Source organism: Schistocerca nitens, chromosome 4 (genome assembly GCF_023898315.1).
Source record: "Schistocerca nitens isolate TAMUIC-IGC-003100 chromosome 4, iqSchNite1.1, whole genome shotgun sequence".
NCBI classification, from domain to species: domain Eukaryota; kingdom Metazoa; phylum Arthropoda; class Insecta; order Orthoptera; family Acrididae; genus Schistocerca; species Schistocerca nitens.
The window spans coordinates 133,834,997-133,858,624 of NC_064617.1; the positions used below are offsets into that span (position 1 = coordinate 133,834,997).

Below are 23,628 nucleotides of genomic sequence, written 5' to 3' on the forward strand. Positions count from 1 at the left end.
CCACTAATTCATGTAAAAGTAAATCTGGTGCCACATGGATAGAGCACATATATTTTTGGTGTTTGTTACTTATATAAGTTGACGATGATAAAAAAAACACTTCAGGAAAAACTGATATATTCCCTTAAGTACAAACATGCAATATCAGTAGTTAAGGCATAAGACTCACCTGCAACGAGCACATGTGAAACATTTTTGATGATAGGTATTTCCAAGGGCAGATACCACTTCACCCTCAACATATTTGCCACAGGTTGCACATTTAGTCCCAAACTGACGCTGGTAATCATTTGTGCAGTAGTAACCTCCATCTTTGCAGAAAAAACCACCTTGGGCCAGTGAGTTCTCACAAACTGAAAGAAAATTAATCCATTTGAAATAGTCACAAGCAATTACAACCCTTAAGACAATTGCTGCTGCTTCCATGAACAACAAATACCATCATCACCAACAAACTATAATTTTTTCAAATAAACTTTTAACAAGATGTGCATTGTTTTAAATCACAAAACCTAAGTCCCAAAACAGCTAATAGTGAAGATCCAAAAAACTTTTCCCCCACATTAAACTTTTTTCTATTTTAAATTAATTAAATATCTGCGATTTGTATTTTCTTGCACTATTTTGCACTATGTCTTATATTTTTGTTTGTTGGTTGACCACAGTGTCGTGCATCACTTCAGTACCCACTAACATTCATTCAGACTGTTGCTTCAGTTTGAATTTCTCACATTTCTTCATTGTGTGTGTGTAACCATGGAACAGTGTACTATTTCATAGCATGTGCTATTAGTGAAAACATTGTATTGTACTGGAGAATGTTATGCAGCAACTGTGAGATGTCTTTGCGAGCTTCTTGGCGGCAATAAAGCACGTAATGAATCAACTATCTGCAGACTTATTGCAAAGTTCAGTGAAATGGATGAAGTTACAAAGAGCATCAAGAGCTCGAGGTGCCCTCATTCTGAGTGATCTGTGCTAACTTAGTGGTTGTTTCTGACAGTGTGGCTTTTTAGTCCAGTGAAGTTGGTTCTTCTCTTTTGCTAAGAATAGGGCACAAGATATTCTTCAGCATGGTGAATTCTACGGTATGATCTCCATTACCAACCTTACCGTATTCAATTAATGCAGGAGCTTAAAGAAATCTACCATCAGAAAAGGTGACTTTTGCTGACTGTTTTCTGAGAAGATGGTGGTTTTGTGAGGCACATCATCTTAAGTGACAAGGTGCTCTTCCACTTAAAACAGATTTGTAAATAAAAGGAACTGCCCTATCTGGCAGTCAGAAAATTCTTGAATGGTTCAAGAGAGGAAAATGCATCCACAGTGAGTGATAGTTTGATGTGGTTTCTGTGTGAGAAGTATCATCAGGCCTTTTTTTTTTTCAGAGACGGGAGGACAAGCTGTAATAGCTAACAGAAACTCACAGCGTGTTATGATAGGAGATGTTTCATGGTATAATTTTGGTGAACTGGACGTTCAAACATTGTGATTATAGCAGTATGGTTGCCACCTGTCACACTTCCTGCAAAACAATTGAGTTCTCCACTAGCAGTTTTTGGATCGCGTCATTTGATACAATGGTGACCAACAATGGTCACTAAGCTCATGTAATTTTTTTTCTTTAGGATTATCTTAAAACCTTGGTGTATGTCTATAAACCTCTAAACATTTATGAATTAAAGGAGGGAATTCAATGTGCTATTCACAAAGTGTGAGGGGAGTCTTGTCAGGCAGTCACATACACTTCATAATTTGATTAAAAAAGTTGAAAGTAACTTAAGATTAATGTAAAAGAATCATGTATGTAGTCAGCAATTTGTTGAAAATGTATTGTAATTGTAAACTGACTGACTCATTCTACTTCACAGTGAGACATCACTATCAACATCTATAAAACATGCAAATAACTAAACCAGTCAATGCAACCAGGCCACAAAAGTGCTCAATGAACTCTACAAGAACACCTAGTAAGGTTGTGAAAAGGCTTACACCTAAAATTATGAGAATATTTGCTTCAAGCAGAAAAGTCAAGAAAGTTTGTTTCACACCATATACACTACTGACCATTAAAATTGCTACACCACGAAGATGACGTTCTACAGACGCAAAATTTAACTGACAGGAAAAAGATGCTGTGATATGCAAATGATTAGCTTTTCAGAGCATTCACACAAGGATGATGCCGGGGTCGACACCTACAACGTGCTGACATGAGGAAAGTTTCCAACCGATTTCTCATACACAAAGAGCAGTTGACCGGCGTTGCCTGGTGAAACGTTGTTGTGATGCGTCATGTAAGGAGGAGAAATGCGTACCATCATGTTTCCGACTTTGATAAAGGTCGTATTGTAGTCTATTGCGATTGCGTTTTATCGTATCGCGACATTGCTGCTTGCGTTGGTCGAGATCCAATGACTATTAGCAGAATATGGAATCGGTGGGTTCAGGAGGGTAATACGGAAGGCCATGCTGGATCCGGGGACATTTGCAAGGCAACAACCATCTGCACGAACAGTTCGACAACGTTTGCAGCAGCATGGACTATCAGCTTGGAGACCATGGCTGCAGTTACCCTTGATGCTGCATCACAGACAGGAGCGCCTGCGATTGTGTACTCAACGACGAACCTGGGTGCACGAATGGCAGAACGTCATTTTTTTTGGATGAATCCAGGTTCTGTTTACAGCATCATGATGGTCGCATTTGGCGACATCGCGGTGAACACACATTGGAAGCATGTATTCGTCATCACCATACTGGTGTATCACCCAGCGTGATGGTATGCGGTGCCACTGGTTACAAGTCTCGGTCACCTCTTGTTCGCATTGACGGCACTTTGAATAGTGGATGTTACATTTCAGATGTGTTATGACCCGTGGCTCTATCCTTCATTTCATCCCTGCGAAACCCTACATTTCAGAAGGATAATGCACGACCGCATGTTGCAGGTCCTGTATGGGCCTTTCTGGATACAGAATATGTTCAACTGCTCCCCTGGCCAGCACATTCTCCAGATCTCTCACCAACTGAAAACGTCTGGTCAATGGTGACCGAGCAACTGGCTCGTCACAATACACCAGCCACTACTCTTGATGAACTGTGGTATTGTGTTGAAGCTGCATGGGCAGCTGTACCTGCACATGCCATCCAAGCTCTGTTTGACTCAATGCCCAGGCTTATCAAGGCCGTTATTATGGCCAGAGGTGGTTGTTCTGGGTACTGATTTCTCAGGATCTATGCACCGAAATTGCGTGAAGATGTAATCACATGTCAGTTCTAGTATAATATATTTGTCCAATGAATACCAGTTTATCATCTGCATTTCTTCTTGGTGTAGCAATTTTAATGGCCAGTAGCGTACTTCCTACATAATGACTACAACAATAAAATTAAGAGTAGTGTTGCCTGTAGGAAGGAATTCTGACATGCTGTCTTCCTGCACACCCTTCATGAATGGCACGGGAAGGGATGAAGAGTTTGGAGAAAGTGTGTGTGTGTGTGTGTGTGTGTGTGTGTGTGTGTGTGTGTGTGTGTGTGTGTGTGCGTGTGCGTGTGCGTGTGTGTGTGTGGGGGGGGGTTATTTATACCGGTACATCGATACAGATGATCTACTGATCTGCAAATGGATGCCTGTGCACAGCAGCGGCATTTGCAAACATATATTGTGACAAAGTCAAACACATCTGAAGTCTAAGGATTAATACATTTTTTTAACTTCTTTAGTTTCAGCTGCTTATTTTTTCCAAATTCCTTTTCCAGAGAATGGGATAATACAGACAGTCAAATTTTATATTTTGGCTTCAGTTTTCAGTTGGCTCCAAATGTACAGGGTGAACATTTACATCACCATAAAACTTGGGAGGTTGCTTAGGGATAGTTTCTAAGCAATGTGGTATAAGGGACTAGTGACTCCAGTGGCTCATTACAAAGTAATGATTTAATTCGGACTTATTTGTTTTGTCACACCAATTAGGCCTACCTTTGTTTCTGTCAAATATTTTTACAACAATGAAAAATCCTGTAATATGCAATCGCCAAAACACAGAAGGATCTAGGTTGTCATACGCAGCTATGTACAGATTCAAAAGTATTGTGAAGTGTTGCCATCACCCTGCAGGGGAACACCTTATCACAGTGTCATAGTGCTGCTCTTCCACTGCATTCAGTGAACCCATACATGATGTGCATACTGGCCAACCTATTCATACTGCTGTATCATTATAAATATACAATTAACACACATGGAAAATGATCCCAAGACATAATCAGTCAGCACTAAATGCAAGCCTGAGGGTGAAGAGTAAAGTGAGCATTTTGTTTTCAATAGCAAGTACTATGAGTGAATGGACCAAGTTTGTTTCCAAACAAGACACATAGTTATTACTGTTGACATTTACATTGCTGTGCAGATAAATTCAATGCAATACAGATACAAATGCCGCAGTTTGCACAAAAATGCTATGAGATGACATGGCCATTTGGATGCACTTTAATAACTTTCTGATGTCTTGATCACACTTTTTATTATTTCCAAAATCACCTTCAAGGTTTCACCGTTCTGTCATTTTCAAAGGCTATAACATACAACATAACACTGGTATCAAAAGATATGAAAATATGTTACATTTCACCGCTGATTAGAGACAAAGTATAAGGAGTAGAATATGACTTTCTAGCTTACCAGTGTTACGTCAATCAAATAAAACTGTTCATTCGATACACTGTGTCATGTCAACATTATCAATCATGAGACAGGTGCGAACTGCTACCAAGTGACATATTGGAAACCAAGTGGACTAAACCACTAGGTAGTGCTGGATACATAGCACACACTGCATTTGTTTGTTTACAACTGCATTCTCATTGTTACTTCGTATGAAACAATTTCATCATTAGACAATTCATGGACATCACATTACACTGTCTTACAAAAAAGTGTTTCTTCACAAAACAACATGTGACAGATCTTTCGAGTGGTAAAAATGAGGATTGGAACTTAAATAGTGGCAACTATTTATTCACAACCTATACAAAAGAGTTACATGTTTGCACCTGTTACTATCTTTCAAAGTAGTCACCAGCGTTGGGTAGAACCTGTTACCAGCAATGTGGAAGGCTTAGTATACCGTTTGCAGAGCCTGTTCTGTTGATGGTGTGAATGGAGCGGTCTACTGCCTGTCGAATCTCTAGAACAGTTCTGAAGTGAATGGCACGAAGTGGTTCCTTCATCTTCAGAATAAAATCAAATCACAAGGACTCAGGTCTGCGGAGTATGCTGGATAGTACAATACTTCCCAGTCCCATCAACTGAACAGAGCAGCCACAGCTTGCGCATTGTCGTGCAAAATGATAGATGGGTTGCGCAGAAAGTGTCGCCGCTTCTTTCGCAAAGCTGGTCGCAAGTGATGCTCCAAAAATGAACATTCATACGACTTAAGTCCTTGTGACTTTGATTTGATTCTGAAGATAAAGGAACCACTTTGTGGCATTCACTTCAGAACTGTTGTAGAGATTCGACAGGCAGTAAACTGCTCCATTCACACCATCAACAGAACAGACTCTGCTAACAGTATACTACACCTTCCACATTGCTGGCTACAAGTTCTACACAACGCTGGTGACTACTCTGAAGGACAGTAACAGGTGCAAACATGTAGCTCTTTTGTATCGATTGTGAATAAATAGTTGCTGCTATTTAAGTCCCAACCCTCGTAATACACCGGAAGAGCCCGCTGAGTTGTGCCAGGCTACATGAGGCCTCTATCTGATAAACAATTTTTGACATCTTACGGCATATAAATTACTATCATCAGTGAAAGTTCACAAATACAAATTTTAGGAATTTACAGTCTCTAGAACTACCAACCAAGGCTTGTAGCACTCACTTATGAAGAACAGGTGGCGTTCTTTTATTGATATTTCCGCCAATGGGAGCAAATCCTTATACTCAGGAAATTCAAACAAATTGAGAAGGCACCGTTTTGGAACCCCATACATCAGTTCCATCAATATGTCACCTCCAGCAAGTGGTCTAGATGCTCAATGACATTGGAGATTGGAGAAGGTCTGTCTAGTCAGCTAACATGGAGATGGCTAACTTGAAGTTTGAAAGAGTTACGAAACTCATTCAGGAAATAATCGAACAAAGGCAAGACTTGAAAACTACAATCTTTAATTGCCCATCTGAGCAATAACTGGATAATGACTTGAATGAAAGTCCGGATTGCAAAATCCCATGGAGGGAGGTACACAGCTAAGTATGAGTGCAAACAGAGCCAGAGTGAATATTACAAGTCCAGGTCCCGGGCCTGACCTACACAGACCGCTGTCTGTACTGAACTCTCCCTTTAGACACCGCCACCTCTGCTTTTATACTGTGAGGTAGGCTACATCGCCTCTTCCACACTGTCACACCCTGCTTCCACTTTGCGGGGTCTCGTGTGACCATATATGGTCATCGCCACCTCACTGCTACGCCTTGTGGCTCTCTAAGTGAGCCAACATGATACACTGTGAACCTAAGCAACATTTCTGGCCAACGCCAAACCAACACCCTTCCTGTTGTTGTTGTGGTCTTCAGTCCTGAGACTGGTTTGATGCAGCTCTCCATGCTACTCTATCCTGTGCAAGCTTCTTCATCTCCCAGTACCTACTGCAACCTACATCCTTCTGAATCTGCTTAGTGTATTGATCTCTTGGTCTCCCTCTACAATTTTTACTCTCCACGCTGCCCTCCAATGCTAAATTTGTGATCCATTGATGCCTCAGAACATGTCCTACCAACCGATCCCTTCTTCTAGTCAAGTTGTGCCACAAACTTCTCTTCTCCCCAATCCTATTCAATACCTCCTCATTACCCTTCCTGTGGCATCTCATTTGTACTCTTGAGTACTTTTGAGAAAACTTATTCATTCTTGCTGCTGTTATGTTGCCTTTCAGGCATCGCATTTTTTAAATATGCAACAAATAATATACGGCAACCATCCCAGACAGCCGTATCGAATTAAAACTCCTTAACCCCCAACATCAGTTTAACTAAAGCACAATCCAAAATACTTAAACTGAGTTTAGCATTATATGGAAGTGAATAGTGTGTAATAGATAATACAGGTAATCAATAATGCAATATTTTAAAACGTGATGCTACAGAAAAATGTTACAGACCAAATAGGAAGATAAAGTAGCTAATGGACACAAAATCAGTCTGTGGACAAAGAACTTCATGGCACTAAATAAAATAACCAATTGTTAGGGCACTTTCTTTAAGGAACAGTTAATTTGGTTATGACAGGAAATGTGTATGGAGGAGGCGGTTGCAAAAACTGCAAAGGGAGACCAACACTTGAGAACAGAAAGTAACTTTAAAAAGATGTAGACTGCAGTAGTCCTGCAGATATAAAACGACATGTCTTACTCAAATTAGTGTATAGAGCAGTATCAAGCAAGATTCCACAACAATGACTGCAAATGTTGACAACCATGACAACATACTATTTTTGCTTTCACAGACTATGAATATAAATCAGAAAATTACCAAGATAGCTAATACACTGCCTGACAAAAAAGGGAAGCACCCAGAATTCATGATCAGATGTGTATGTACCTTTGTACACGTACACAACATCAGTGGGTACATAAATGATTATAGACAAACCTCTACTTGACAGGTAGAATGGCCATCAGAGTTCATTAGTGCTGGTTGTCTCTAGAGTTTTTTACCAGGCCTGGTAGGGTATATAAGGAGTGTGAACTGCATCAGATGTTGAGTGATCACTGTGAAGGACACGGAAATACCACATACTCAGGTGAATTGGTAGTTCACTATACAGATCTGTGGGGCATTCATATGTGATAGTAGCTTGATGCTGGACTGCGTGGAATCCTGATGGCAGGCATATTCATCGACAAGGTTCCATTCGATCATGTCTAATCATTACAAAGGAGGACTGCCATACTGTAAACCAAGCACACCATAACCCCTCCGCATCTGTGCCTGCCATCTGAGAACAAGCACGGAACTCCCAGTTACATTCTGTGTCATCCTGTACCACTGATTGGAGAGTAGCAGCAGCGGGACTAGAGCATCACTGTCCCATAACCAGTCTGACATTAACACCGCAAAACAAATGGCTGCATTTGGAATAGTGCCATGATTAGAAAGCATGTACTGTTAAAGAATGGCATCACACTAGTTCAGTGATGAATCGCAGTTCTGCACTACCCTGGATGCTGGATGACTGTCATCAGCTAGTATGTCAGCAACCCAGTTAGAACTCTAATTTTCAGAATGTTTTGGAAGGGCAAACCAGTGAAAATTCTGTGTGTCACAATAGGAGGAGCCATTGGGTACGATTTCTGATCATGGCGGGAACTCTTTCTGGCACAACTGTATATCATGGACATTCTGTGTCTTCGTATGTTACCTCTCGTGCGACAGTACCGAAGTGCCATCCACATATGGCATGTGTCTCTATGGACTGTCCACCTGATGTCAAGATACTTCTGCGGCCAACAAGATCTCCAGATCTGCCCCCAGTAGAATACATGCGCGACCAGCTCGGACGCCCCCCTCTGTCTCTATGCCAGTATATAGTATATCAAACAAAAGTTATGGACCAGCTTGCATCAGGAGAGGATACAACAGCTATATGAGGACCTTCCCAAATGAAGGAGTGCACACATTCAGGCTACAGAGGGTGCAATATCAGGCTGGTAAGTGGACACATGCTGCGAAGTTTTTTGTAAATCTGACTTGATGTTGTAATCACTGAAATAACATCACATATCCTCTCAAACCCTGAAGTTTCAGTCACTTCCTCCTCTCTTCTGGGTGCTTAACTTTATTTCATCAGGCAGTGTATTTTGAAGAAAATGCGCTTCCCTGGTAATATTAAGAACCTATAAGTGAGGTAAGATTTAATTTTGCACTTAGGACAAGTTTTTGGAGACAACATTCCGTAACACATTCCTGAGACAAGAAGTACAATAACATAAGTTAAAAGTTTTGTATTCCAAGTTCTAAGTTTAATATTTAGAGCATGGTACTGATGCTGGCTTGAATTTTTTAATTTCAAGAACTAAACAAAACCTGCACCAAATGAATGTGGACCAATTCCACTGCTCCACTTTCAGATAAATATATTGCAATTTTATAATTAAAAAATTGATGCACCTAAAATTTGCTATGTAAGTAAGAGAAAAAAGTATTCTTTACTATACTTTTATGCCAGAGAAAAACATTATTTTTTCATGTATAAGCACAATGGCCTTAGAAGAACGAAGATTAGAGTTCAACACCCTGTTGACAGTGCGATCAGAGCATAAGCTTGAATTACGAAATGGTAGGGAAAGAAATTGGCCTTGCCCTTTTTCTAGGGATACCTCCCAGCATTTGCCTGGAGTGATTTAGGGAAACCATGGAAAACCTGAATCTGCATGGCCAGACAGGTATGTAACATGAATGAGGTTCTAGTGTGTTAACCACTCACACAACTGCTTGGTCTTATTGCCCATAGAGGTAACAAATATAAATTCATGTCTCATTAACAATTTGTAATAGATTTGTACCGTAAAAATTGGGCATTGCTTAAATAATTTAGACATACACTGTGATTTTCCGCATGATTAGTTGTTTTGTGACTATTTGATAAAATCATATGTTTTTAAGATTATTATTAATCTTATGTTAATTTGATGACAAAAATATTTCCTGAGGTTAAATTAAAGGTGGTGGCTAATGCTTTTTTTTTTTTAATGTGCAATTTACGGTCATTTATGTTATTTTTGCCCCACTTCAAGTAATGTTTTTCGCTTTATACTCTGCACACAAGAATTACAAACTGCTGATCAATTGGTATCAGGTTTCAATTTAATTTTGAGAGTGAACAAGTTGTTAATCAAATTTTTTTTGGAGTAGCAATGTTAAAAATGAGAGTTACAATATTAATTTGTAAGGAAATCTGAGTACTGAACAGATTTATGAGTATCTTAGACACGTTGCACGTGTGTAGCTCAGAGTTTTCATTCATGTTGTGCTAGAGTATTGCAATTACTGTCAGTTGATTAGCAGACTGAAACAAATAACATATTGTTGAGTGGTTGAAAAGAGTATACCATATGTGTGCGTGCATATATATGAATAAAATAGAAAGAAACATTCCACATGGGGAAAATATATTAAAAACAAAGATTCTGTGACTTACCAAACGGGAAATCGCTGGTAGATACACACAATAAAAAAAAAAAAACACACAAACATACACACACAAAATTTCAAGCTTTCGCAACCCACGGTTGCTTCATCAGGAAAGCGGGAAGGAGAGGGAAAGACGAAAGGATATGGGTTTTAAGGGAGAGGGTAAGGAGTCATTCCAACCCCGGGAAGTATTGTGTCTATCTACCAGCACTTTCCCCGTTTGGGAAGATGATGTGACTTACCAAATGAAAGTGCTGGCAGGTCGGATGATGTGACTTACCGAACGAAAGCGCTGGCAGGTCGATAGACACACAAACAAACAAACACAAACACACACACACATAAAATTCAAGCTTTCGCAACAAACTGTTGCCTCATCAGGAAACCCACATCCTTTCGTCTTTCCCACTCCTTCCCTCTTTCCTGATGAGGCAACAGTTTGTTGCGAAAGCTTGAATTTTGTGTGTGTGTTTGTGTTTGTTTGTGTGTCTATCGACCTGCCAGCGCTTTCGTTCGGTAAGTCACATCATCTTTGTTTTTAGATATATTTATCCCACATGGAATGTTTCCCTATATTATATATATATAAAAACAAAGATGATGTGACTTACCAAATGAAAGTGCTGGCAGGTCGACAGACACACAAACAAACACAAACATACACACAAAATTCAAGCTTTCGCAACAAACTGTTGCCTCATCAGGAAAGAGGGAAGGAGAGGGAAAGACGAAAGGATGTGGGTTTCAAGGGAGAGGGTAAGGAGTCATTCCAATCCCGGGAGCGGAAAGACTTACCTTAGGGGGAAAAAAGGATGGGTATACACTCGCGCACACACACACATATCCATCCACACATATACAGACACAAGCAGACATATTTAAAGACAAAGAGTTTGGGCAGAGATGTTAGTCGAGGCAGAAGTGCAGAGGCAAAGATGTTGTTGAATGACAGGTGAGGTATGAGTGGCGGCAACTTGAAATTAGCGGAGATTGAGGCCTGGTGGATAACGGGAAGAGAGGATATATTGAAGAGCAAGTTCCCATCTCCGGAGTTCGGATAGGTTGGTGTTAGTGGGAAGTATCCAGATAACCCGGACGGTGTAACACTGTGCCAAGATGTGCTGGCCGTGCACCAAGGCATGTTTAGCCACAGAGTGATCCTCATTACCAACAAACACTGTCTGCCTGTATCCATTCATGCGAATGGACAGTTTGTTGCTGGTCATTCCCACATAGAATGTGTCACAGTGTAGGCAGGTCAGTTGGTAGATCACGTGGGTGCTTTCACACGTGGCTCTGCCTTTGATCGTGTACACCTTCCGGGTTACAGGACTGGAGTAGGTGGTGGTGGGAGGGTGCATGGGACAGGTTTTACACCGGGGGCGGTTACAAGGGTAGGAGCCAGGGGGTAGGGAAGGTGGTTTGGGGATTTCATAGGGGTGAACTAAGAGGTTACGAAGGTTAGGTGGACGGCGGAAAGACACTCTTGGTGGAGTGGGGAGGATTTCATGAAGGATGGATCTCATTTCAGGGCAGGATTTGAGGAAGTCGTATCCCTGCTGGAGAGCCACATTCAGAATCTGATCCAGTCCCGGAAAGTATCCTGTCACAAGTGAGGCACTTTTGTGGTTCTTCTGTGGGAGGTTCTGGGTTTGAGAGGATGAGGAAGTGGCTCTGGTTATTTGCTTCTGTACCAGGTCGGGAGGGTAGTTGCGGGATGCGAAAGCTGTTGTCAGGTTGCTGGTGTAATGCTTCAGGGATTCCGGACTGGAGCAGATTCGTTTGCCACGAAGACCTAGGCTGTAGGGAAGGCACCGTTTGATGTGGAATGGGTGACAGCTGTCGTAATGGAGGTACTGTTGTTTGTTGGTGGGTTTGATGTGGACGGACGTGTGAAGTTGGCCATTGGACAGGTGGAGGTCAACATCAAGGAAAGTGGCATGGGATCTGGAGTAGGACCAGCTGAATCTGAAGGAACCAAAGGAGTTGAGGTTGGAGAGGAAATTCTGGAGTTCTTCTTCACTGTGAGTCCAGATCATGAAGATGTCATCAATAAATCTGTACCAAACTTTGGGTTGGCAGGCCTGGGTAACCAAGAAGGCTTCCTCTAAGCGACCCATGAATAGGTTGGCGTACGAAGGGGCCATCCTGGTACCCATGGCTGTTCCCTTTAATTGTTGGTATGTCTGGTCTTCAAAAGTGAAGAAGTTGTGGGTCAGGATGAAGCTGGCTAAGGTAATGAGGAAAGAGGTTTTAGGTAGGGTGGCAGGTGATCGGCGTGAAAGGAAGTGCTCCATCGCAGCGAGGCCCTGGACGTGCGAGGCCCTGGACGTGCGGGATATTTGTGTGTAAGGAAGTGGCATCAATGGTTACAAGGATGGTTTCTGGGGGTAACGGATTGGGTAAGGATTCCAGGCGTTCGAGAAAGTGGTTGGTGTCTTTGATGAAGGATGGGAGACTGCATGTAATGGGTTGAAGGTGTTGATCTACGTAGGCAGAGATACGTTCTGTGGGGGCTTGGTAACCAGCTACAATGGGGCGGCCGGGATGATTGGGTTTGTGAATTTTAGGAAGAAGGTAGAAGGTAGGGGTGTGGGGTGTCTGTGGGGTCAGGAGGTTGATGGAGTCAGGTGAAAGGCTTTGTAGGGGGCCCAAGGTTCTGAGGATTCCTTGAAGCTCCGCCTGGACATCAGGAATGGGATTACCTTGGCAAACTTTGTATGTGGTGTTGTCTGAAAGCTAACGCAGTCCCTCAGCTACATACTCCCGACGATCAAGTACCACAGTCGTGGAACCCTTGTCCGCCAGAAGAATGACGATGGACCGGTCAGCCTTCAGATCACGGATAGCCTGGGCTTCAGCAGTGGTGATGTTGGGAGTAGGATTAAGGTTTTTTAAGAAGGATTGAGAGGCAAGGCTGGAAGTCAGAAATTCCTGGAAGGTTTGGAGAGGGTGATTTTGAGGAAGAGGAGGTGGGTCCCGCTGTGACGGAGGACGGAACTGTTCCAGGCAGGGTTCAATTTGGATAGTATCTTGGGGAGTTGGATCATTAGGGGTAGGATTAGGATCATTTTTCTTCGTGGCAAAGTGATACTTCCAGCAGAGAGTACGAGTGTAGGACAGTAAATCTTTGACGAGGGCTGTTTGGTTGAATCTGGGAGTGGGGCTGAAGGTGAGGCCTTTGGATAGGACAGAGGTTTCGGATTGGGAGAGAGGTTTGGAGGAAAGGTTAACTACTGAATTAGGGTGTTGTGGTACCAGATTGTGTTGATTGGAATTTTGAGGTTTTGGAGGGAGTGGAGCTGGAAGTGGGAGATTGAGTAGATGGGAGAGACTGGGTTTGTGTGCAATGAGAGGTGGTTGAGGTTTGCTGGAAAGGTTGTGAAGGGTGAGTGAGTTGCCTTTCCGGAGGTGGGAAACCAGGAGATTGGATAGTTTTTTGAGGTGAAGGGTGGCATGCTGTTCTAATTTGCGGTTGGCCTGTAGAAGGATGCTCTGAATAGCCGGTGTGGATGTGGGAGAGGAAAGATTGAGGACTTTTATTAAGGATAGGAGTTGACGGGTGTGTTCATTGGCTGAGTTGATGTGTAGGTGAAGGATTAGGTGGGTGAGGGCAATGGATTGTTCAGTTTGGAACTGGTATAGGGACTGATGGAAAGAAGGGTTGCAGCCAGAGATGGGAACTTTAAGTGTGAGGCCTTTGGGGGTTATGCCAAATGTCAGACAAGCCTGAGAAAATAGAATATGGGAGCGTAATCTGGCTAGGGTGAAGGCATGTTTGCGGAGGGAATGTAAATAAAACTTAATGGGGTCGTTGTGGGGGTGTTGTGAGGGTGACATGGTATTAGAAGGTGGAAAGTGTAACATGAGGTTGAAATGAAAATGAAAGATAAAAATATATGGGGAGAGATAAAGGTGAACTAGAAAGCAACTGGAGATCTGGTATGAAAAAAGGGCGAAAAAGTGTTGGTTAAGTTGATCCTGTGGTGAACTTGGGTTGGTAGACAGCGATGTGCATAAAGGTTAGGTGGTTGTGTTGCCGCTAAAACACGTTAAAGGATGGAGAAATTCGGGAAAATTTCGAAAAAAACGTGTAAATGTATTAAAAGGAGTGGTGTTGTGGTGAAAGATTACGAAAATGGGGCTAACAATTGTCTGATGAAGAAATAATGACGTTAAAACCTGTGGGGAGCGGCTAAAAATGATCAGTGATGTGCGAAAAACGGAAGTGGAAATAAAGTGAAAGTTACTAGAACTAGCCGAAATGGTTGTTTAATACGTGAAAGCAGCTGTTATTGAACTAGAAACGATGGATTTTATAGCAGCGGTAGTGTTGAAAGCGGAAAATAAAATTATTTGGTTATGGTTTGGAAGAGGGTTACGTATTATTGAGTATATATAGGTGGGATAAAATTGTATAGTAGATTACGGTAAAAAGAGGGAAGGTGAATACAAAGTGAGACTACTGGTAAAAACAGAAAGAGAAAAATGAGACGACAGGAAAGATTTCGAAATGCAACAGCGACAATAACAAACGTAATTGTTGGGTTCAAATTAATGATATGGTTATAATAGAGGGAAACATTCCACGTAGGAAAAATATATCTAAAAACAAAGATGATGTGACTTACCAAATGAAAGTGCTGGCAGGTCGACAGACACACAAACAAACACAAACATACACACAAAATTCAAGCTTTCGCAACAAACTGTTGCCTCATCAGGAAAGAGGGAAGGAATATATATATATATATGTGTGTGTGTGTGTGTGTGTTTTTGTTTTTAGAGCACTTACTCTTACACTTATTAGTGCCTTTCGATGCCATTTTTTGTGAACTGTTTCTTTTGAGTGGGTGTCACTCGAAGTGATATTGCTTATCTGGCACTCCTTACTTCGTATTGGCAGGTCAACTATGATAAATTCCTTAAAAAAAAAACTGGAGATAACTATTATTCCTGACTGTAGCTTGTCATCCTGGAAAACCGATAATCTGATCATCTGTAGGAGTCAGTCTGCAACATAAGTTCATAAGTTTTAAATCTTCGATTCAGCTTCAAATATTCCCAAGGTTTTGCTCCATGTCTGATTTGGCCCCACTCTAAAACCTAGGTAGGTACACAGCAGAAATACAAAAATTATTTTTCGTTCTTCTATTGTGCAATTTTCTTTTGTCACTGCAAACAAATGAAGGAGTAAATGTACTGGGATGTGAGTACTAAGAATTCAAAGCTATCTGATGTAATATGTACAATTATCACCGTTACAGAATATTTTTTAATCCTTCATTTTACTAAATGAATACTTTACTTATTTTAACTGCATGTTATAGAAGATAATTCAGAAATGCAATAGGGAGTGAAAGCATGAAAAGAGCCAACACACTGTCCCTATATCAACACAGAGAGATACTTCTGAATGGAAAATCATGTTGCAATGAGTTGTTTTTATTAGTTTATCTCTGGGTTGATTCAATTTTATTTTGTTGCCCTGCTGAACTCCACAGAACTGAAAATTTGTATACGTCTTTGGTAGTAGCTGGTTATTTCTCTGTTTAGAAATTGTATGATATTAGTCTTTGTGTGAGTAAAACTTTAAATGTTTCATGTTTACCAGCTGCTGGCCTGTTCAGCTACCAAATGGTTTGTCTTTGGTAAGACTGAGATAGTGTCCTTCATATGTTTGTACTATCTGAAACTGATGGCACTTTTTAAACTATCTAATAAATGCATACATGTACATCAACAACATGAGCACCACAGAGACATTTAATTAGTTAGTCACATGATAGTATCATCTTTGAAATTGTCTTTAATGCTATTTCCAAATCCACATAACAGGTACTCACCAATGCATTTGAAACACGAAATGTGAAAATATTTATCCTGGACTCTGAGAACTTCTCCAGAACACTTCTTCTTACAGTTGTGACAAAATGTTTTGCCTGAAAACAATAAAAAAAAGAGTATGAGTATCACAGCATAGGCAACAAAATGAGAAACATTTGAATCTATACTACAGTAAAAGTTGCCAATGAAAGTAATCTGTACAGTCTGGTGACTGCACTGTTGTGTTGTTAAAGTGCACAGAATTTCCACTCCAGTGTATTTTACATGGCTTCTTTTAACCAACCAAAAATACTGAACTTCGGTGAACTGGGAAATCAGTCACAGACGAAAATGCTTTCAAAACTTGGTATTTCTACATCAAGCAAAATTAAGGAGAGAACTGAAGAAACTACAACTACTTCCTCTAGCCCTTTCCTCTGTTCTATCACAGAATGAAATTCATGCTTCCAAGAACCAACAGGTATATACATCTTTTCTGTGTGTCAGGTTGCTAATCACATATCTTTTCTCCCTTTCTTTGACTGTTACTAGAGTTCATAGGGCCTTTCCCACCTATAATTTAAATGTGAGGGCTTCCTTGGGCAGCCGAGACAAGCTACTGGAAGAAGCTTTAATGGTATGCACGGCATTAGTTTGTGTACTACATGAAATCTTAGCTAACATTATTATGGAACTTATGAATTACTACTTGGAGCAATTCTTAGGTAATGAGCTCACTGTCCATTGATAAAAGTAATATGCTTAAACATTGGAATACACTACACAAAAATTCAGTGTACATCCTTGAATGCAATAGTTTCAAATGCACGTCTCAACAGATCAAACATTTCTAATATACAACAATTTCTCAAATGATGTTGCATAAAATCATAATAAGAAAGGCTACTAGCACCTTTATTACAATGCTCAGATTCAATATCATCCACATTAGACTGCCACTTCAGCTTCGAAAGTTATGACAGAAGCGTGAATCCAGTATACCCCCCTCCTTCCCTCCCTCTCTCTCTCTCTCTCTCTCTCTAACTCACTGTGTGTGTGTGTGTGTGTGTGTGTGTGTGTGTGTGTGTGTGAGAGAGAGAGAGAGAGAGAGAGAGAGAGAGAGAGAGAGAGAGAGGGGGGGGGGGGCGGAGGTCTCTGGATATTTACAGTTGCCCTATGAGTCACAAAGAAAGTTTTGTTTGACTGGATAACATTATGTTAAATGTGTGCTCATAATATGAATAAATTGAAAGAGAACTGGAACACAAATTACTACTGTACAAGATAATTCAGTTAGTAATATGATGCCAAAATTTTGGGCCAATTAGTCAAGAAAGCCACCTTCAGATTAAAAATAACGAGTGGGTTACCACCCACCCTTTCAGAATTACCTCATTGTCAGCTTCCAGGGCACACTGAGGGGAAATATAACGCTGGGAAAATGCAATCAGTCTACAAGGATATAATGACAGTCGTGAATATGGCAAGTGACAGAAGCCAATTAGTTGGCAGGATACCTGGTATGGAAAAATGCAGTCTACAAAAGACACTGCTTTTACAAATGTGATCCATCCTGCAATATTGCTCTGGTGTGTGAGACATTTACCAACCAGGACTATCAGGGGATATTGCGTGTATACAACCAAGAAGGGCTGCACACATGGGAGCCGTGGGTGGGTGTCGGGGAAACGATGAAAATCAAGACGCTTGACATAAGGCGTCTTCCAAAGTTTCGAGAACCAGCAGTAAGTGAGGAATCTAGGCATACTCTAAGAGTCCCTTACGTAGCGATCCCGCAGGGACAGCGCAAACAAAGGAATAATTACAGCGCGATATAGACATTCAAGCGCGGGCATTCTTCTAGCGCGCCATACACGAATAGAGCAGGAAGAAATAATCCTGATACAACTGGAAGTATCGCCTGCCATGCACTTTACAGTGGTTCGCAGAGTACGGATGTAAACGTAGAAAAACGCTCTCTCTCTTTCACTTGATCCGTGTGGTATTTACGGAGTGTGAATTAAGTCTGAAAATGAGTGAAAGTGTCCCGACACCAGCCGCAGCCAGTCCACTGCGCTGCGACGAATTCCGAGCCTGTTGGCGCCAGTCCGTCTCGGGCGCACATCGATCCGCGGCGAGCCTCCCTCATCTTCACTAACATAGCCTCCTCGCAAACCAACAATCCCGTCCCTCCATCCTCCATTGTGCTGGATAGGCGTTACCGCGCGACCTTCGAACACACATTTTGCTCCTGCAAGTCAAAATGCGCCATTGTTCAAACTCTTGTCACTGCACTTGCAGGAACAATATCATTCATTACGAAATAGATGACAGGCTAATGCAAGTGATTAACTGAAGGAGTAGCAGCATTTGTTTATCAAAGAGGACACTCGTTTATCCACACTAGGCGGGACTAGAGCCCATCCAGATTATCTAAAATTCTAAATGACATGGATTAAATGTCATAAAACACGCGGTATATTTATTTCCATGTAAACACGCAAATTATACAATATTATCACATTGTGACCAAATGTTGAATAAATCACGGAATTATTTATATACAATGAACAAGCAGCGTTGTTGCCTCTCGAATTCTTGATGTGCCACGATGTCTTAAGACTGAGCGGCTACTTGATCCGTCACCATCATCATTTTCCGCTGACGAAAAAATGGCGATAACTTAAACATCTGATATCATACCATTGTTATTTCACAGTCAGTCATTAAAAACATTAACACCCACGTCTGAGCATCCTGGAATATCGGCAAATTGTCTTTAAATAGTTCTGCTTTATCTAACGTATCGCAGTGCATCTAACTTTTGCCCATGGACACTACCACATTCTCTCTCTTTGATGCTATTTTACACTTCCAACAAACAAGGGCAATTTGTGCAACTTTTTAACTGGTACCGTTCCGAGTGCGGTTGGCTGAACTTAAATTTACTGACTGTCGTCGTCTATTGTTGCCGCTATTAGTTTCGCAGTATCAAATACTGCACAGCTACCATAATTTTTTAAATGCAATCCGATGAACCCAAGATACGAATCAACAAGGAAGAGATAAACGAGACTCCACTGTACAGCAAACTGCCTTTTTGTTCAGCACGTTCACTTATCTGTTTCCCTTAGAATGAGTCGAATGTGTCAACACAACTGTTGAGAATTCCTTCCGAATGCGCAAAACTTCTATGCGCCGTCATATACAGTACGTATGCCTATTCTACAGAGCGTGACGTGGCGTCCACAGACTTCTTTCTGGCATATAATTTAGTTTATGTCTTACACCTACAACATGTATACTTATATAATCAATAGAAAGTGCATTGCAGAGGACACTTTTCGTGGTTCAACACATCAGTGTTCCTTCCCATTCCATCCATTCACACTTGGAACGCACGAGCAATGATAGCTGTGCGAGTTGATATTGCCTTAATTTCGCGCTGTCTTCCGTTATAGTATGCTCGGTATCAAATGTTCAAATGTGTGTGAAATCTTATGCGACTTAAATGCTAAGGTCATCAGTCCCTAAGCTTACACACTACTTAACCTAAATTATCCTAAGGACAAACACACACACCCATGCCCGAGGGAGAACTCGAACCTCCGCCGGGACCAGCCGCACAGTCCATGATTGCAGCGCCCCTGACCGCTCGGCTACTCCCGCGCGGCTTCGAAAGACAAAAAGGGGAGTGAATTTTGGGTCAACTGTAATTCATGCGTATGTGTCGAGCATACAACAGTATTGTGTGTTAGGTGTATGACTGATGAGTCTATTGAAGAAGCAAATATATGATATTCCTTTCTGTTTCTGGAAACATCTATTTTTTTATTAATATCACTTTTTGTTTTATCGAAAGAGATAGGAATTGTGTTTTGATTTTGCGTACGTGCTTGGACTTGGATCTGACGGGAACTAAGGGCTAACGGTTTACTTGTTATGTCTAGAAAAAGGATTTTTGTCATGCAACATACTATCAATAAACTTTATTATTCAAAAATAATACTTATTGTGTACCTACATCCACACAAACTTTATCGAAGAGAGAGTAACATTAAGCCATTCAGCGCGTCTACATCTTGAGTAGGTCATTATGTCAGTTTTCTTTTTTGTCTGTACATATTACAGCCACTAGCAAGCACACTTAAACTACATTCAGTATCCGACTCAATTCGTGTTAACTTGAGGCGACCACTGCTGAAACGCACCACGCTGATTAATTTTCCCGTGTTCTACAAATGAACGTCATTTCATTTACCGAGCGAGGTGGCGCAGTGGTTAGACACTGGACTCGCATTCGGGAGGACGACGGTTCAATCCCGCGTCCGGCCATCCTGATTTAGGTTTTCCGTGATTTCCATAAATCGCTCCAGGCAAATGCCGCGATGGTTCCTTTCAAAGGGCACGGCCGACTTCCTTACCCGTCCTTCCCCAAACCGATGAGACCGATGACCTCGCTGTCTGGTCTCCTTACCCAAGACAACCCTCCGTTACCTCCACATCTCTCTCTGTCATTTCATTTACCTTCAGCTGTATCTATTATACGTGGGCGTTCCACTTCGCATCCCCAAACGCTGTAATGTAATGTTGTTATGATGATATTTATGCTTTCAGTTGTGACGCATTAATCATGTAGTCGATGCTGCTACATCTCTATACGCTGCAGGGAGTGTGTAACTTCTTTGCCAATTCTCGTGTTCCATCTAACACTATAAGGGAGCGTTGTTGGGCGCAGTAGAGGTAGGTGTTTATAGTGTGTCCCTGCCTGCCCCCCCCCCCCCCCCCACACACCTTTAGCTCTTAAAAACGGAAGAGGGAAAGCGCGAGCACACAACAGTCAAATGGCCGCGGGATTCTGACGGGTCGTCCAGCCGAAGCAAAAAAACCAGCGTTAAAGGCCATCGTGTGTGGCTAACTACGACCTCATCCTGTCTGGCTGCAAGTATGCCACCGTCGATCCCTACTCGCAGCTTGCAGCGCTTCACCTCCAACCAACTCATTCTCCCTGCGCCGGCCGAAGTGGCCGTGCGGTTAAAGGCGCTGCAGTCTGGAACCGCAAGACCGCTACGGTCGCAGGTTCGAATCCTGCCTCGGGCATGGATGTTTGTGATGTCCTTAGGTTAGTTAGGTTTAACTAGTTCTAAGTTCTAGGGGACTAATGACCTCAGCAGTTGAGTCCCATAGTGCTCAGAGCCATTTGAGCCATTCTCCCTGCGTTTCAAGAACTCTTGCTTCAACATTGTTGAGCAGAAGGGGGCTGAAAACGAACGGTTAGGTCATCTGTGTCTGAGCTGGTGTGTAACACGAGGCATTCTACAAGTCACCTATCGCAACCTCCGTGTATCTGGTATAACAGTGGCACGATGAATGCTTGGGAGTAGTTCGGCGGTTGGAAAAACGGAGTTGCATTGCTTGAAAAATCACGAAGGGCTCTCAGCACACGCTAACTTACTCACTGGCATGTACATCGCGCTTCTGGCGTAGGATTGCAAGATGTAGCCCAATATGTTTCCCGTGCTTGAATGTTTAACGCGGCATAACTGTACAGTCGACAGATATACTAGTTTGGCGTTGTACAAAAACGATATACTGTGGTTAGCTACGCAAAACATTCCAAAAAGCAACTGCAAATATTGAAGGGTGGCAGCTGAGCGGGTGTTCAAAAATGGTTCAAATGGCTCTGAGCACTATGGGACTCAACTGCTGAGGTCATTAGTCCCCTAGAACTTAGAACTAGTTAAACCTAACTAACCTAAGGACATCACAAACATCCATGCCCGAGGCAGGATTCGAACCTGCGGTTCCAGACTGCAGCGCCTTTAACCGCACGGCCACTTCGGCCGGCCACAGCTGAGCGGGTGTGAAAAAAAAAGTATTCCATATTTTGAGAAGTGATAGTATGGACCAACACCCGAAAAAATGTCCAGCAAACAAGGGCTATTAAATGCAAAGTTTAAGAACTGAGAGTACTTGTTCTTCTTAGCTTCTGTGAAACATGTTCTTCTACTGCAAGCTCTTTGCTATTACAAACGATCTACGGAATGCAACAAGCAAATGAGGGAACATTCCTCTGTTATTGTCCATTCAGTAAACAGTGTTGCTACGGTAAACCATAGTCATAGTCTGGGTAGGTGTAGAGCACAAGTTAGCTCCGAAGGAACCACTTTGTTGTATCAAGTTTGAGAAATGCTTTTACACCACAGTTTTAGCTTAGCACTACCCAACATAACAGAAGCCTATTATTTCACACGGGAAATGGCTTGACGCTTGCTTCTATTTGCAGACCATAATGGAAGATTATGTCTTGCATGCCTGAAGATAAATGCAGATGCTAGATATGCCTGCAGGTTGGCCTTTTGGTCTGACCATGAAGGGTATCTGTACAATTCCCTCGAATCTTGCGTCAGTCGTGGTCAGGACAGTGTTCTGTTTAGTTGTGAGTATTATGTCGAAGCTAAGCGAATTCTAACGTGGCAAACGGTTAGCGCTCGTATGGTCGGTGTATCCGGAAACAAGGTAGCCGAAGAGTTTGGTGTTTGAAGAGGCACCGCATCGAAGATTTATACCGCACACAGGGAAAGCGGGAAACACAATCCACCTAGTCACGACGCGCACCAAGGTGTGTGATGAGTGATCGTTACAGACGGCCACAGAGGACTGTTACGAAATATAAGGGGACGACAGATGGAAAAGTCACAGCACATCTGTTTCTCGCACTCGCGAACCCTGTCGGCACGAAATCACCGAGGGAGTGCCATAAAGCAGGGAATTGTGAGGCGAGCTGGAGTTCAAGACCTAGGAGGACGTGGTGCCGAAACCACAAAACGTCTACTATAGAGCAATGGAAGAATATCGTTTAGTGGAAGAATCTTGTTTCACATTGCTTCCAACTTCTGGCCGAGTTTACGTCCCAAGAGAGAAAGATGGCGGGGGTTCGGTGATGATTTGAGCAGCCATATCGTGGTATGCCATGGGCTCAATAGTTACTCTGCAAGACTGCGCTACAGCAAAGGTTTATGTGACTATTTTGGCTGATCTGGTCCATCCAATGGCACAGTGTTTGTTCCATAAATTGTGATGCTGCGTTGCAAGATGACAGGGCACCCGCTCATACAACTCGCATCGTCTAGAACTGGTTTCGTGAGACGAGGATAAATTGTCGTACCTTCCCTGGCCACCACAGTCACCAGATCTCCAATATTATTGTGCCTCTGTGGTCTCCTTTGGAGAGAGCGGGAGCGTATTCGCTATACATCTCCAACATCGTTACCTCAACTTGCCACCATTTTGCAAGTAGAATGGTATAAGACTCCTTTAAAAACCATAGAGAACCTGTACTTATGCATTCCGAAACGACTGGAAGCTGTTTCGAACGCCAACGAACGCCAACGCTTAACCTACACCATATTAGGCTTGGTAATGTGTTGGGTTTTTCGCGTTTCCATATTCTGCAGTTCACACTTTTGGTAGACAAGAGGTGGATAACCTCCTGTCTGCGAATAACGTATAACTGTTAACTGCGGAACACATTTGGACTAAGCTTAGCCAAGCATTTTATGTATGATGATGGTGCGTAATGCATTGGGTGCATAATGCATTGA

General features: G+C 42.1%; 1 protein-coding gene across 6 annotated transcripts in view; it reads right to left on the reverse strand.

The window, feature by feature from the left end:
• Positions 1-23,628, reverse strand: part of LOC126251682 (actin-binding LIM protein 2) — a 359,496-nt gene that overhangs the window by 112,409 nt on the left and 223,459 nt on the right. For all 6 annotated transcript variants that reach the window (XM_049952267.1, XM_049952266.1, XM_049952265.1 and 3 more), the window contains 2 exons: positions 16,045-16,140; positions 170-353 (listed from right to left, as the gene is read on the reverse strand). In XM_049952267.1, the coding sequence (XP_049808224.1) occupies positions 170-353; positions 16,045-16,140 (280 nt within the window). The remainder of the gene's footprint in view (positions 1-169; positions 354-16,044; positions 16,141-23,628) is intronic.